This window comes from Thunnus albacares, chromosome 22 (genome assembly GCF_914725855.1).
Source record: "Thunnus albacares chromosome 22, fThuAlb1.1, whole genome shotgun sequence".
Lineage (NCBI taxonomy): Eukaryota > Metazoa > Chordata > Actinopteri > Scombriformes > Scombridae > Thunnus > Thunnus albacares.
Window position 1 is genome coordinate 4,619,554 of NC_058127.1, and position 14,891 is coordinate 4,634,444.

Sequence of the window (14,891 nt, forward strand, 5' to 3'; positions counted from 1 at the left end):
TGACTAATATGAGAGGTGGTCTAAACATTTCTTTAAAATCTCTGGATGCTGCTAAAAATCTCTTAAAGGACGATTCACAACCTTCAACATCTGTCTTAAACCAGCAGTCAGGTGTCTAATCATTCCTCCTGTTCATACTGGATATTAAAAGATCCTTCAAATGTGCTTTCAATGTAAGTGATGGAGACCAAAATCCACAGCCTTTAAGACAGACTTGAAAACTTCTGAACCGTCTTTTCACTTTTAAAAACCCACAAAGGCTCTTGAACATCTCTCAGAACCAAGGAAGTCTAAAAATATCTCAAAAGACCCCTGAAGTTCACTGAACTTACCTGTAGGAGCCTTGACAGTATCTCAAAGCACCTGGACGTCCCCGGAGCCTTGGCACACCACCTTGATCTCGGAGGTTTCTGGGAGTATGAAAGTCTGTGGAGCTCTTCAAGGATCTCTGGAATTCAGAAAACCTAAAAGTCTCCATGAAAACTACTGGGAATAACGTGCAAACCAGCTCATTTTGGCAGCAGAAACTGTCTTTTTAGTGATTTTCCAACAACTGTAAGTTTAGATAATAATAGAATTGGACTGACTCTCTCTCTCTTTCTTTCATTCATGAACTCAGTCACATTTGCAGCCGTGTCACTTTGAAACTTGTTTAATTCAGTGTTTGGTAACAAATCCACAACAGAGACGGTCTGTAGGCACGGAGCAGTTTGGGTTTTCAACTGTGAGTTTATGATACTTATGAACAAGAAGTCTTAACTGACCAAAAAACCTCAACATTTCGGCTTCTTAATTCACTTCGTCACAGCAAAATGTTGATCATGAATAAAACATGTCGCTCAGAATTCCTGAAAATATTTCGTCCTTCCTGAAATTCAGTGAATATTTTTAGACCCAAACATCAAAAACAGGATTAAATTTAGTCATAATCTACTGTATAATGTGCTTTACTTGCATAAAAACCATATTGTTCAAGTTACAGTTTGTTTTTTCTTTCAAGTGCTGCTAAATTTCTTCAAAACGTCACAAACAAACAAACAAACATGTGAGTTTAATATCTTTACGTTCTCTTGCCAAAGATAAATGTCAGTATTCAGTGTTTCTTCTTATCATGAAGGAAAAGCCTCTGAAACAAATGTTCAGACCATCAAGAGTCCGAGATACACTGACTGACTGGTTTCCGGAGCTTTGAACCAAATCTCATGGTCTTCTCACAGACTGAATTGTGTAATCGTGATGGTCTACGTGGAGGTTAACGTCAGATATTAATGTCCTCGATCTTTCTCGAGTCAGAAAAATAATCAACAACCAGTTTGATAATCGTTTAAAACAAAGATACCAAACTACATACAGATACAGATTCCTGCAACTAACGATTATTTTCACCATCAGTTAATCCCCAGTATCTTTTCAGTTAATTGTTTTGCTCTAAAAAAATCTAAACAGTGAAAAAAAACCCAATCCACCCAAAGATCTCACATCGTCTGTGATGTGAGACGAGAAAAGCAGCAAATACTCAAATTTGAGCATCTGAAACCTTCATATTTTGGGCATTTTTGCTTAAAAATTATGAATCGATTATCAGAATTGTAAACGACGGACCATCAACAAGCAGAGAGTCGATTTACTGTCAAAGAGACTTTGTTTCTTGAACTGGAAACCATCAGGACAGCATACTGGTGTTGGACTCATGGACTTAGAGGTCAAAGGTGACACGGACCTGAACTATGGACCTTGTTTTGTTGTTGATTGTTGTTCTGTGTTGTTGTCTTCATGTGTATTTCTTACTCTTTATGTGTTTATATGTTTAGAACTGCAGTGATTAGTTTTTTTGAGGAATCGTTTTGAAGAGTTGAGAAGAAACAAAAACGCTGAAAACGTGAATATTTTCTGGTTTCTTTCGTCCTTTAAGACAATAAACTGAATATCTTCATTTTATGACATTTTATAGACCAAAATCTAATCGATTAATGGTGAAAATAATTGTTTGTTGCAGCCTGACGGTGCTTTTTACATAATATTTGAAAAATTAATAAAACTGTTTGGGGAAAAGAACATTTATAAACACATTTTATTCATCAGATGTTGTCTAGTTGGTGTCATCTTCCCCTGATATGATTGTTAATTAACACAAGTAGAGAAATATTAAGATTTATTTGCTGCCGACCTTTAAGCGTCATCAGCTTAATCGTCCTGCGGTCGTATAACGAGGCTTTTCCATCCTGAGAAGACAAACGCTGGACGTTTGTTACAGTCACGTTTAAATACGTTAAATATTGGCAGCTTCACGTTAAAACATCAGAACTTTCACAAAGACCGATCGACTCCGTAATCAATACGGAATCAATCGAGGATGCACCAGATTAGATTTTTTTCCACAGCAGTGGCTCCAGATATCAGTGTTCGTTTCGTGCGGTTCCCGAACTCTCCGGGGGGTCACGGAGGGCGAGTCCAGATCACCTGATAGTGCGGTACATCATGAAGTCGACCGTGGTGCATCGTGGGAACTTTCCGATGGAGCTCTCCTCCACTGGCGTGTAGACTTTGATCTGCCGCATGTGTGTGTCTCTGCCGTTCTGGTGGTTGGCCAGAACTGCGATCTGGATCATGAAGGTGCTGATCGGCTCGTTCGTCCGCTGAGACACAAAAACACACGAGAGTCACGCAAAGACTTCACACATGAATCTTACTTGTGGTTTTTATTCATGTCCATGTGTTTTTTACTTTTCCATTTTTTGTTAGGATGGTGTGTGTGTTTATATTTATATTTATTTGTTTGTTCTTGTTCAGATTGTTCTGTGAAGAATAATTTGTCCTTTTAATAATAGATTAGTCAAACTATTCAACTTTTTTGTCATATATGACAGTAAATTAAAAATTTTTGAACAAAACAAGCAACTTGAAAATATGAACTCTAACATTTTATAGATAAAATGATTGTTCGAGAATATAATCAGCAGATAAATCGATAATAAAAATCATCATTAGTTGCTGCTGTATACTAAAGTTATGAACCTCATCACAATATAACAGAACTTTATCTGTAAAATGACTGAAATCCATCACACAAACTAATATTTACCTCCAACTGTTGACAGAAACCTGAGGACAAACACTCGCATCAGCTGACAACAAATAAACTTTCTCAGTATCTTGTTTCTTTATGCGGCTCATTTAACCTCCAGTTTGTTTTCCACAGGAAGAGACGTCTGCTGCTGTAGTCAAAGCTATAAACACACTGAGCTTGTAAATGTGCAAAAAGGAGATTCAGTAAACAAAAAGGTGTTTAAAGCTGTGAAATGTTGTTTGTTTCTGTATATTTGTTACTATTCAGTTTGTCTTGATGCAGATTTCTGTGTTTAAACAGCTCATCTTAAAGGGAATAAAGTTCACACACAGTAAAGTGAAAGTAAAGTGATCTGTTTTTTTGTTTTACCTGATTCATCAGAGAGATGTGGATCCAGCCGCTGGGCTCCACCATCTCCAACTGCTGCAGAGAGGAAGAGGAAGAGGAAGAATTTGAGTGATTATGAAACTTGACCTTTTAAATCCAGGACAGACAATCATCTAATAAATATTTGTTACCCTGATTTCTTGAAGGTTGTGGAAGTTGTTGCCCACTCTGACAGAGATCTTACTGGGTGTGTAGCTCTCATCAGATTTATAATCGGCATAAATACACAACATCTTCACCGTCGTCCTCCTCCTGAACACAACCAATAAAAACATCAATGAGAGAAAACAAATACAGACACACAGTTACAGATCATCATGGCTGCGACTTTGATTATTTTCTTATTTTCTAAAGTCCAAAATAAAAAAAAAAAGAAGTTTACTATCATATTTGCACAGAAAAGCTTCACATCTTCACATTTGAGAAGCTGCAACTGGAAAAATTTGTGTTTTTGCTTAAAAAAAAATGACAAACAATGATTCTATTATCAAAATAATTGCCAATTTATTTTCTGTTGATAAATCGACTAAACGTTGCAGCTCTACAGACGATTAACAAGCAGAAATACAAAGATATCTTCACTTCCTCCTTGAAACAACAAACAGAAATTAATAATTAAATAAAAAGAGAGGAATCAAATGATAAGGAATAAAAACAACCAGGTCTTCATACAAGATCCTGACGTAAAAGGTCTGAAATAAAGTGGAAAACACATTCTAATAAACTCCTGGTGATACAATCCCTGAGATACACAGAAAGAAAGGAAATAACTCCACGTTACCTGAACTGTATGTTGACTAGGTGCGGTTGGGATCCGTCTGACTGCCAGTAGGTCTCCAGATTGTCGTCCCTCAGCTGATCTACACCGAAACCTGGACATGAGTTCAAATAACATCAGACTAGATTCATCACTCTGTTTACACACAAACACACATCAGACTGTACATCGAAGGGTTTTGGCGCTGACCGGGTTTACAGGAGGAGAGGGACCACACCGCTTGGGAGCCGATCTCTCGGACAGTCCCGGTCCGCTCCAGCTGCTTCGGGTCGGCTCCAGGCGGGGTCTTGCTCGGAGTGGCCATCCTATAAACACCAGGAGAGACAAAAACACACGTTTAGCGAACACTACTTCACTTCTAATCACTCTTAGATGCAGATTATCTCTAAAGTTAGTGAGGTAACACCAAACTCCCTTTAAAAATCTAACAAACAACAACATCCCAACCCTCTTTTTATTTAGGAATAGAGAATCAACAAACATAAAGGCATCATACACGTTTAAAAATTATGTATACTGTGCATGTAATAATCTTCAACAAAAGAGATAACTCAGAAAATATGCAATGAGAAAACAATCAAAAGTCGATTATATTAACTCATCACTGATTGTAGCAGAGAACCAGGAGTGTTACTGTGCAACTGATACAATTTTACCGAAAATCTGATCTAAATAGTTTGACAAACTCAACCCATCCTTTACAATATTTATCAAAAATGTCTCAAAGCAAACGTCAATTTATTCATCACAAAAATGTCATGAATCACATTAAACCAGTCAGGTTTAAGTCTGGCTGGTTTTTACTAGCAACAAGGAGGATCTGGTGGCCCCAAACACAACACCTGAAAACTAATTCAATTTTGATTTTTTAAACCTTTTCCCTGCCGTCTCAGACTACCGTCCAGAAACAGGAAATCTTCAGCATTCCCAAAACACATGATAGTGAATCTCAACCCCACAGGCTCTCCAACATGTTGTCTGACCATATTTTTCCATCCAAACTCTCTCCAAGACAACAACATCATTAAGTTTCCCCCCATTTCCCACATTATATATAGTTCTGACACCTGGATCAGCTCTTAATTTGCCAGAACTGCATCCTGATTTGTCTCCTCCTTATTAAGCATTCAAAATCTAACATTTTGTAAGTTCTGTTGTATATTTAATTTTGTATATAAATGACAGTACAGGAGGTGACCATCATATTAACACGAGGAGAGATAAAAACACAAGTTTGGTGAAAGCTACGTGGTCTTTTAGCCTCGTTTATTTCCATTTTTATTCGGAAATTAGTGAGATAACACCAAACTCCCTTTAAAAATTTCACATTTTTAAGTTTTCTTGTCAATTTCAAGATATATATAAATATCAGCATCTGATTTAAGAGTATAAGATAATTATTTGGTCCTTAATTAAAATTCGGCATTGAAGTGACGCAACTAACTGAACATTATTCACACAAAAAGACACATTTTTAAACACTATAATGGCTCCACTCTGCATGTTTAAGGAGGGAAACTCGGGAAATATGAAACATGTTCATTATTTAAAATTAATTTTAAAAGGGGGAAGATGTCGTTTGATTGATAAGTCGTAAGTTATTTTCTGAAATAAAAGCAAACTCGACATGTAAATAAAGTTTTAGCGGAGCTAGCTGCTAGCAGCTAACATTTCTTCGCTGTTTACAGTCTCACAGCCAGTAAAACTTATTTCATGACATAAATACAAGTCAAACTTACAAGACGAATTAGTGCAAGTCTCCACTGAGTCGTCTTAATACATCAGACGCCCGACAGTTTAATAAAATTCAGTTTAAATCCGTTTTTGTTTGTGACTGCTTATTTTAGGTCCTTCGAATCTCCCACTTTTGTAGTTTCTATGTCGCTTTTATGAGTGACGTCACCTAAGACCGTGTCGCACGCTTTGTGCGTATCTCCCGCCATCTTTCCAGCCGGCGTCCAGGAGGAGAAGAACACGTTGCTGGAAAAAAAGAGAACTTTCACTCCTAATTATTTGTTACTAAACCTCATTTATTATCTTTTTTTCCTCCAAAGCCGGTTAACGGGGGCCGAAGAGGGGTGAGTTATTAACGTACTACTCCGGATTTTGTTTTTATTGCCATAGAAACGAGCGTTGATCTCTAACGGAGCAGCTGTCAAAGTGCTGGGCCTGCGCTGAAGCTAACCGTTAGCAACCTCTAATAACCGAACCTAACGGTTCATTAAAGCTTCAGTTGTTGTCATTTAAACCTCTGAATGAAACAATTGAAGCTCACAAGGAGTCAAAGTTTATTTATATGTTGACAGTAATTAACAGAGCTGTTGTTAAATGGCAAAAGGGCCCCAGAAAAGATGACGTTTTCTTTTTGCGCTCCAAACCCCCTTCAAAAAATAACAACAATTAAACTTCCCCCGCTCGCTGACAAATATACACAACTGTCAGCTCACGATTGAAGACGTTTAATTAATCTTTAGGATGTGTGAAAGTATTCGGCATATGGATGACTCAAATATCAGCGGGTTAAACAAGGACAAACCTTAATTTGCTGCTGCTCGCCACCGCCCGTCACGTTGCGTTTCGACGAAGGAATAACGTTAATGTTACCGTTAAGATCAACAGATTAGCAGATTATTTCTAGATATATTCAACTGTTATGTATGAAATATACGCCGAATTGAAAAGTCGGACACTAATTACTAGTTAAAGGCCTTAAATGACGTCGCAGCAGGCTCATACATTCAGAGGTGAGGTAACAATTAAATACAAGGTTTTTTTGAATGGACTCCGGTGTGACTCACTCTCCCTTTAAAAAAAGACTGAAGCGCTGACTGAGCTGCTACATTTTCATCTCTCTCTTGAGGCCTGAGATGGAAAAATCCAATCAAACCAAGGATCCTGATTAATAAATGTGGGTGCAGTCAGGTTCAGGTAGAGGCTGGTTTTGGGGTTGTGGTATTAGATGTATGGCAGCCCTTTTGTTACATAGAAAGGCTGAGCGGTTTTTTTTTTGTTCATAATTGAATGTGTTGCTTCAGCAGAGTGAACAGAGTGGACACAGGATTGAGCCTCACAACTGTCCTCTTCAGATGAGGTTAATGTCAGTCTGGTGGCACTTTGGTGGATATTACTGAGTTCCCTCAACAGTCAGGTGTCCACATGAGCAGTGAAAGAGGTTTTCCTCCTCTTCATACTGGTTATTAAAGGATCCCCTTCAAATGAGCTTTCAATTAGGGACCGACGCTATGATTATCATAGGTAAAAATATCACAAATGGTGTTATTATGGTGCTATTAGTGCCAGAATACAGTTAAGTTACTTCACAACATGATCGCCTTGGATTTTAGTGGTCGATAGCGGTCTGAATGTTGCAGCTATAATATAATAACATCCAAAACAGTTTAAACTCTGTAAACAAAAGCAGGTCGTTCAAAGTTTTAAGACGGATCCATGAGTTTTTGATTGATTTCTGGAGTGCGAGTGTGTTGAGTATTAACAGTTAAAGAGAAACACACACAGTTTAATAAAAGTTACACCGAGCTCTTAATCACAGTAATGACAGTAATAGAAATGTTTGGCGGTATTGATACTGTCACAATGTTTCACCACCTTTTTATATAGTAGAAACAGTTTGACCGGTACATCTCTACTGACAGTATAAGTCCACACAGTCATTTAAAAGTAGATGTGAAGCTTCTATTCAGCTTCAGCAGTCTGAGTTAGTCATATCAAGTGGATGTCTGACACATTTACAGTCTTTTTAGCATCAAATTCACTCTTTGTGTTTCCCTGTTGAGCTGCGGTGGAAGTATAGTAACAAAAAGAGGGACTTTGACACTAAAAAGACTGTAACGTTGAAAGATATCTACTTGATTTGACTCATCTGGACGCTGAAGCTTCATATTAGCTTCAGATAAACTTTGAAATACATTTTTTGCACAGACGGAGGACTGTGGATTGTAAGTTCATTATGAAGGGATCTTCTAATGGTCAGTATGAACAGGATGAACGATTACAGCAAGAAAAACATGTTTCACTGTTCATTTGGGCTCCTGACATTTGAAAAATTATGAACGTGTCCTTTAAGTTTGTGTCTGTCGGCTGGAAACGCTTCACTAACTTCAACTCTTCTTGAAATCAACGTCTGTCATGATGAACCTCGTTAACAACTCGTGTCTTTTGCAGCTCCGCAGGTCCTAGCGTCCGTCATTCCAGCCCTCCATCATGGCGGATAAAAACACGAGGATCGCCATCGTCAACCACGACAAATGCAAACCCAAGAAATGCCGTCAGGAGTGCAAGAAGAGCTGCCCGGTGGTCCGCATGGGTCAGTGTGGAGAAGACGTCGTCGTCGTGTGTTATTTCTCATCTCCAGAGATTTGACGTCCCCAGAAACTAACTTGTATTCATGTTTGTGTGTCTGCAGGTAAACTGTGTATCGAGGTGACACCACAGAGTAAGATTGCCTGGATCTCAGAGTCTCTGTGTATAGGCTGCGGCATCTGCGTCAAGGTAAAAACACCTGAACGTCTCCTGTCTTGTGGAGAAAATATCGCTTATAACATGCTTCATGTTGCCGTTTCACTTCAACAGTCAGAAATCCCAGAATATCATCGTTGTTCCTCAAACAACGAGGATGATTTGCAGCTTCGTTTTCAGTTGTTCTGATGATGTTTCTTGTCGTTGTAGAAATGTCCGTTTGGAGCTTTGTCGATTGTCAACCTGCCCAGCAACCTGGAGAAGGAAACCACACACAGATACTGCGCCAACTCCTTCAAACTGCACCGGTACGCCGATAAACTCACCGTTCATCTGGGACTTAAACATGAATATAAACTATGGAAACACAGCAGCAGTAATGTTACTGGATATACAAGGAAGTGACCAGACTTAGACCATTTAAAACAGTTCAGTTTAGCCAGTATTGAAGGCTGACTACTCTTTTATCATGAAATAATCATATTTATATACAGAATATAATGTGATTACAGCTTCATTTAAGTTAGGGTTAGTCCATGTTTTGCTTTCAGCCTCTTTAAATCAACCTGAAACAAAATAATTTGTGTTTAATTTGAGATTTCAGCGTCTAATAAGTTGATGTTCAGAGGTCGTATTGTTCAGAGGACTCTTACTGGTGACAGTAAGAGTCCTCTGAAGTGCTGCTGAAAGTTTCCTCTTGAGATTAATTCACTGGATTGTTTGTGTTTGTTTGTGATCTGATTGGATCCTTATTAACTCGAGCGTCATCTAGATATGTTATTAACTTTATGTTGATGAGACACTGATGCAACGAGGCTCGTTACAGCTGACTGACTGTGAGTCTTTAGTGAGTCAGAAGCTAAAATGTTTAGTGAAAAACTCCTCAGATAATAAACTTACGAGTCCTACATTTAAGGTTTATTTTTAGGAATTTCGAGCTACTTTTAGACCTGAAATTTGCAGCTTCCACCGTCAGTCGGCGACTGAACTGCTGCAGGGTTTTTCTTCAACAGTCAGCAAACTATTTCAGACTAAAAGTTTTCAATGTCAAAGGAAAAAAATGTTTAATTATGTTTTAGGAGGTTTTCTAAAGGAGGGAAGTTACTGTTTTCCCCGCTGTCGTTGTTAAATTGTTGTGTGAAGGCGTTCTGGTCCGTCGTGATTCACATCGATGTTTCTGAACAATCTGATCCTTTAAATAGAAGATTAAACATCTGAGAACAGACGACTAAACCACCTGAGTCCTGAACGATGAGCCGATATGTTTATTAGCTGGATACTTGGTGTTAAATGTGGTGTAATACTGAGATGTGTGTGTGTGTGTGTGTGTGTGTGTGTGTGTGTGTGTGTGCGCAGGCTGCCGATCCCCAGGCCGGGGGAGGTTCTGGGGCTGGTGGGGACCAACGGTATCGGCAAGTCCACAGCTCTGAAGATCCTGGCTGGAAAACAGAAACCCAACCTGGGCAAGTTCGATGTGAGTGTTCAAACATCACAGATACTGTACCACCGACCGAAACCCTGAAACCAGGTCTCAACCCTCAAAACGTAGACACGTCTTCACTATGGTCAAAGATACAAACACCCAGCAGTCCCAGTCTGGGTGTTTGTATGACTGGGACTGGGACTGCTGGGGTTCTGACAGTCATGTGACGGTCAGCTGTTGTGGATTTACTGGTATTTACATTCTGTGTCGATGTGGTTTAATAATCCGTCACACTGAGGCTGAAACAAACGATCAGGACTGATTCACCTGCAGATTTATTGTTTTAAACATCAAACACAGCTTCTCAAAGCCAAACGTGTCCTTCAATTACTAAACCAAAAATGTTTCAACGATATCTGATAAAATCCTGAAATCTGAGAAGCTGCAACCAGTAAATATTTAGCACTCGTAAAATAACTGAAACGATAAATTGATTATCAGAATAATTGGCAACAAATTTTCCTTCAATCGGTTAATTAATCAACTAATCGTCTGCTGTGTTTGCCGTCTGAAACACGACGGTGAAATCTCTGGTTGTAAATCCATAACGTTGGTGTCACTTTGCTGGATTTGCTGTTAGACGATTGTTTATTATTGATGACTGTTGACGTCATAGCGCTACGATTCACCGAACAACCTGACGGCTTCAGACTGGTCTCGTACGTCCACCATCGTTCATGTCACTCAGTCTGAAGGTGATAGAGATTTATATTAATAATCTTTACTGATCTGAGGTGAAAAAGGTAAAATGATCCAAAGATTAGAGGAAAATCCAAAATAAGAGAGTTTTATGAAGGTTTCTCATGTTTATGGAGTCAGATTTCTATCAGGATCCTTTTATTTCAGTCTGTTGTTAATCAGGATCAGTCACTCAGGGAGGAAACGCTTCCACTCGACGTTTTACAGACTTAATGAGAGAATAAATTTGGTTAAAACACAAACTTGTTACACTCAGAGTGAAATAACTGGATACTATCACAGCTGTTACATGTCGTTATACTGGTCTGTCTCCGTCCCAGAATCCTCCAGACTGGCAGGAGATCTTGACCTACTTTAGAGGCTCCGAGCTGCAGAACTACTTCACCAAAATCCTGGAGGACGACCTGCGGGCCATCGTCAAGCCGCAGTACGTCGACCAGATCCCAAAGACTGTCAAGGTGAACACACACACACACACACACACACACACACACACGACAGCACCAGCTTGTGTTTGTGGTTTTTTTTTTAATGGTTTGAATGTTGCAGCAGTGAGTCAGGATTTGGTTGTAATTGCGGGTCTCTGCCTGCAGGGGTCAGTAGGGGCCATCCTGAGCAGGAAAGACGACACAGAAACACAGGACCTGGTCTGTCAACAGCTCGGTAAGACACACACACACACACACACACACACACACACGAGGATACACACACATTCATACACACACACACACACACGGATACACACACATTCATACACACACACACAGTCTGAGAGACGTTTAATAAATAACAACAAACAAACAAAGAACAACGTCAGACGTCTGCTGTTGATAAAAGAGTCTGAACATGTGATCACACACTGAATATACACATTTAGTACGAAAGCAATTAGCGGGTTAAATGATGAGATGAGCAACAGGAAATGAATCACAACAATTATTGATTAATCTTTTAAAGCTACATGTGGAGTTTCTGAGCCCGTTTCACAGCGTCGTGGATCAGTTTTTTCCACTTTGTTTCTTGTGTTGAGTCCTGATGATGGTTTCATGTGGCAGTAAAACGCCAACAAAAGCAGAGAAGAAGAAGACTGTACGCTTGTAAACATGGATGTAATTAACACAGGATTTAAAATACAACAGTGAGACTTTAGATAATAAACAAGAAAACAAGACGCCGTTAATTAATATCTGAAGCTTCTTAACTGTGAAGATTTGCTGCTTTTCCTTAGTTTTTTATCTTTATAAGTTTGACAAAGAGACGTTTAAAGGTTTCACTCTGATAGTAACTGAAGATAAAACGATTAATCTAAACAATCTGGCAGATTAATTGATAATTAACTGATCATGAGTTATTTTAAATATTTCATTTTCTATGTTAAGAAAAGTTTGAAGTTATGATTCCAACAGTTACACAAACATCTTGAAGATCGTTTCCAGTTGTTTTACAGTAACTTTGTGTTAAAACTATCAGGAAACAGTTTGATCAAAGAATCAGTGAAGAAGATATTTCTGTGTTGTGATTGGTTGTTCTTGGTGCGTTTTTGGGGGCAGATCTGAGTCACCTGCGGGAGAGGAACGTGGAGGATCTGTCCGGAGGGGAGCTGCAGAGGTTCGCCTGCGCCGTCGTCTGCATCCAGAGAGCCGACATGTGAGGAAACGTTTCTACCGCCACTCGACGTTTATCCAGCTTAAAACTTTAACTCACTGACTGACTGACGTGTTTTCTCTTCTCCTCCTTCTCCTTCTTCTCCTTCTTCTTCTTCTTCTTCTTCTTCTTCTCTGCTGCAGTTTCATGTTTGACGAACCGTCCAGTTACCTGGATGTGAAACAGAGGCTGAAGGCCGCCATCACCATCCGCTCGCTCATCACTCCGGACAGGTAACGCCGATCGATTTAAAGAGATGATCAATAACATTTGGATAACAGCTGGAAACAAACAGATGTTCAGTTAACGTTCAAGAAGCTTCGTTGACTCCGCTGATAAACGTCGATTAATCAATAATATTTCAATAACTGATCATTTTAAAAGCGAATTCTTCATCGTATGTGATCGTAAACTGATCATCTTTGAATGTTGGAAACTGTTTCCACTGTTTTCTGACATTTTAAACATAAAACGATTGATTGATTGGAGCAAATTGACATGTTGATTGATAATAAGAACAACAGTTTACATTCTCAGTTAAAATATTTCACAAGTTGTGACGTTTCCTGTTTGAAGTAATTTTTCAGTTTTTTCTGGCAGTTTATTGATCAAATGATCAGCTGATCAATCAAGAAGATAATTGGCAGATTAATCAATAATGAAAATGATCATTAGTTGATGTTTAGCAGCTTTGATCGTCTTTATAAACTATCAGAAGGTTTTAAATTACTAGTAAAGTGTTGATTCACCTCGTCACGACTGCAAAGGGCAGTTTGAGGGTTCAGAACTGGTTAGAACTGGTTCAGTTCAGGTTCAGGTCTTTAGTTGTGATGGTTTTGGGGCTCGTGATGCATCATGTCAAGGAGCGTCCTCATAAGGATGTAAAGTAAACGTGTATGTGTGTGTGTGTGTGTTTCAGGTACATCATCGTGGTCGAACACGACCTGAGTGTGCTGGACTACCTGTCTGACTTCATCTGCTGTCTGTACGGAGTCCCCAGCGCCTACGGAGTCGTCACCATGCCCTTCAGCGTCCGAGAGGGTAACACACACACACTCACACACACACACACACACACACACTCACACACACACACACACACACACACACACTCACACACACGCACACACTCACACACACACACACACACACACTCACACACACACTCTCACACACACACTCTCACTCACACACACACTCTCACACACACACTCTCACTCACACACACACACACACACACACACACACACACACACACTCACACACACTCACTCACACACACTCACTCACACACACACACTCACACACACACACTCTTTATTTTCATCGTCCCTTTTTTTTGTTTTGTTTTCTTGATTATTGATCGTCAATCAAATTATTTTGTCCGACAAAAAATCAGTTTTATTGTCAGAAAATATGAACATTTATGAAGTTTGATTCAGTGTTTTTGTGTTTTTAATCTGCAGCTGAAGACGGAATAAAAAACAACAACAATGACTTGATTAATCAATTAGTCGCCAGAAGTTAAATTAGTTTAATTAATCATTTAAGTGAAAATGTCAAAACATTTACTGGTTCCAGCTTCTCAAATGTGATTTTCTTTCTTTCTTTGTTGTTTTTATGACAGAAAATCATCAAACTTCGAACTGTTAAACATTTTAATTATGTTTTTTTTTCACTTTTTTAACAAACAATCAATTAAAAACCTAAAGTGGCTGAAAGAAGAAGAGTTTCTATGATTTAAGTGAAATATGATCGAAGATAAAATAAGATGAAATAATGTATTTGATCAATAATAATGTGAAAATATGATTCTAATATTATATATTCTGTATTTATAGTCATCAATATTTCTCAGAATAATGACGTTTTATACGCAGTAGTTTTAAAGAAGGATTAATTAAGATCTACATCAGGATACTCTGACAGTCGTAACGACCGTTTGATCCTCTTTAACGTCTTCCTGCGTCCGTCCCGCAGGCATCAACATCTTCCTGGACGGTTACGTTCCTACGGAGAATCTCAGGTTTCGCGAGACCTCGTTGGTCTTCAAGGTGGCTGAAACGGCCAACGAGGAGGAAGTGAAGAGACTCAGGCACTACCAGGTCTGTTCCCCGTCTTTACCGTCGTCGTCTCTCTTCTCTCGCCGACTGAGGTGAAAGTTTGTCGCTGATGTTTTGTTGTCGTCGTCTCTCAGTATCCAGACATGGCGAAGACGATGGGCGAGTTCACGCTGGAGATCAAAGGAGGAGAGTTCACGGACTCTGAGATCATGGTGATGCTGGGAGAGAACGGTGAGACGGATCAATAAAATCGGTGTTAAATATCTTCTTCTTCTTCTATTAAATTGTTCT

At 39.1% G+C, this 14,891-nt stretch overlaps 2 protein-coding genes across 3 annotated transcripts in view; one reads left to right on the plus strand and one right to left on the minus strand.

Moving 5' to 3' along the window:
• Positions 1–2,053: 2,053 nt before the first annotated feature.
• anapc10 (anaphase promoting complex subunit 10) lies at positions 2,054–6,935 on the minus strand. Of its 2 annotated transcripts, none has more exons than XM_044342275.1 (6): positions 6,769–6,935; positions 4,422–4,537; positions 4,236–4,326; positions 3,586–3,706; positions 3,437–3,490; positions 2,054–2,636 (listed from the first exon to the last, which is right to left on the minus strand). In XM_044342275.1, exons 2-6 carry the CDS (start codon positions 4,534–4,536, stop codon positions 2,457–2,459), a joined length of 561 nt encoding a protein of 186 aa, XP_044198210.1. In that variant the 5' UTR covers position 4,537; positions 6,769–6,935; the 3' UTR covers positions 2,054–2,456. The 2 variants fall into 2 exon arrangements, with proteins under 2 accessions (XP_044198210.1, XP_044198209.1); XM_044342274.1 differs by lacking the exon at positions 6,769–6,935 and adding an exon at positions 5,972–6,102.
• abce1 (ATP-binding cassette, sub-family E (OABP), member 1) overlaps positions 6,181–14,891 on the plus strand; it is a 13,658-nt gene continuing 4,947 nt past the window's right edge. The window contains exons 1-12 of the mRNA XM_044342001.1: positions 6,181–6,310; positions 8,415–8,556; positions 8,656–8,741; positions 8,919–9,016; positions 10,065–10,182; positions 11,211–11,348; positions 11,484–11,553; positions 12,444–12,540; positions 12,681–12,770; positions 13,457–13,578; positions 14,518–14,642; positions 14,735–14,831. Of these exons, the coding sequence (XP_044197936.1) occupies positions 8,454–8,556; positions 8,656–8,741; positions 8,919–9,016; positions 10,065–10,182; positions 11,211–11,348; positions 11,484–11,553; positions 12,444–12,540; positions 12,681–12,770; positions 13,457–13,578; positions 14,518–14,642; positions 14,735–14,831 (1,144 nt within the window). The 5' untranslated portion in view covers positions 6,181–6,310; positions 8,415–8,453. The remainder of the gene's footprint in view (positions 6,311–8,414; positions 8,557–8,655; positions 8,742–8,918; positions 9,017–10,064; positions 10,183–11,210; positions 11,349–11,483; positions 11,554–12,443; positions 12,541–12,680; positions 12,771–13,456; positions 13,579–14,517; positions 14,643–14,734; positions 14,832–14,891) is intronic.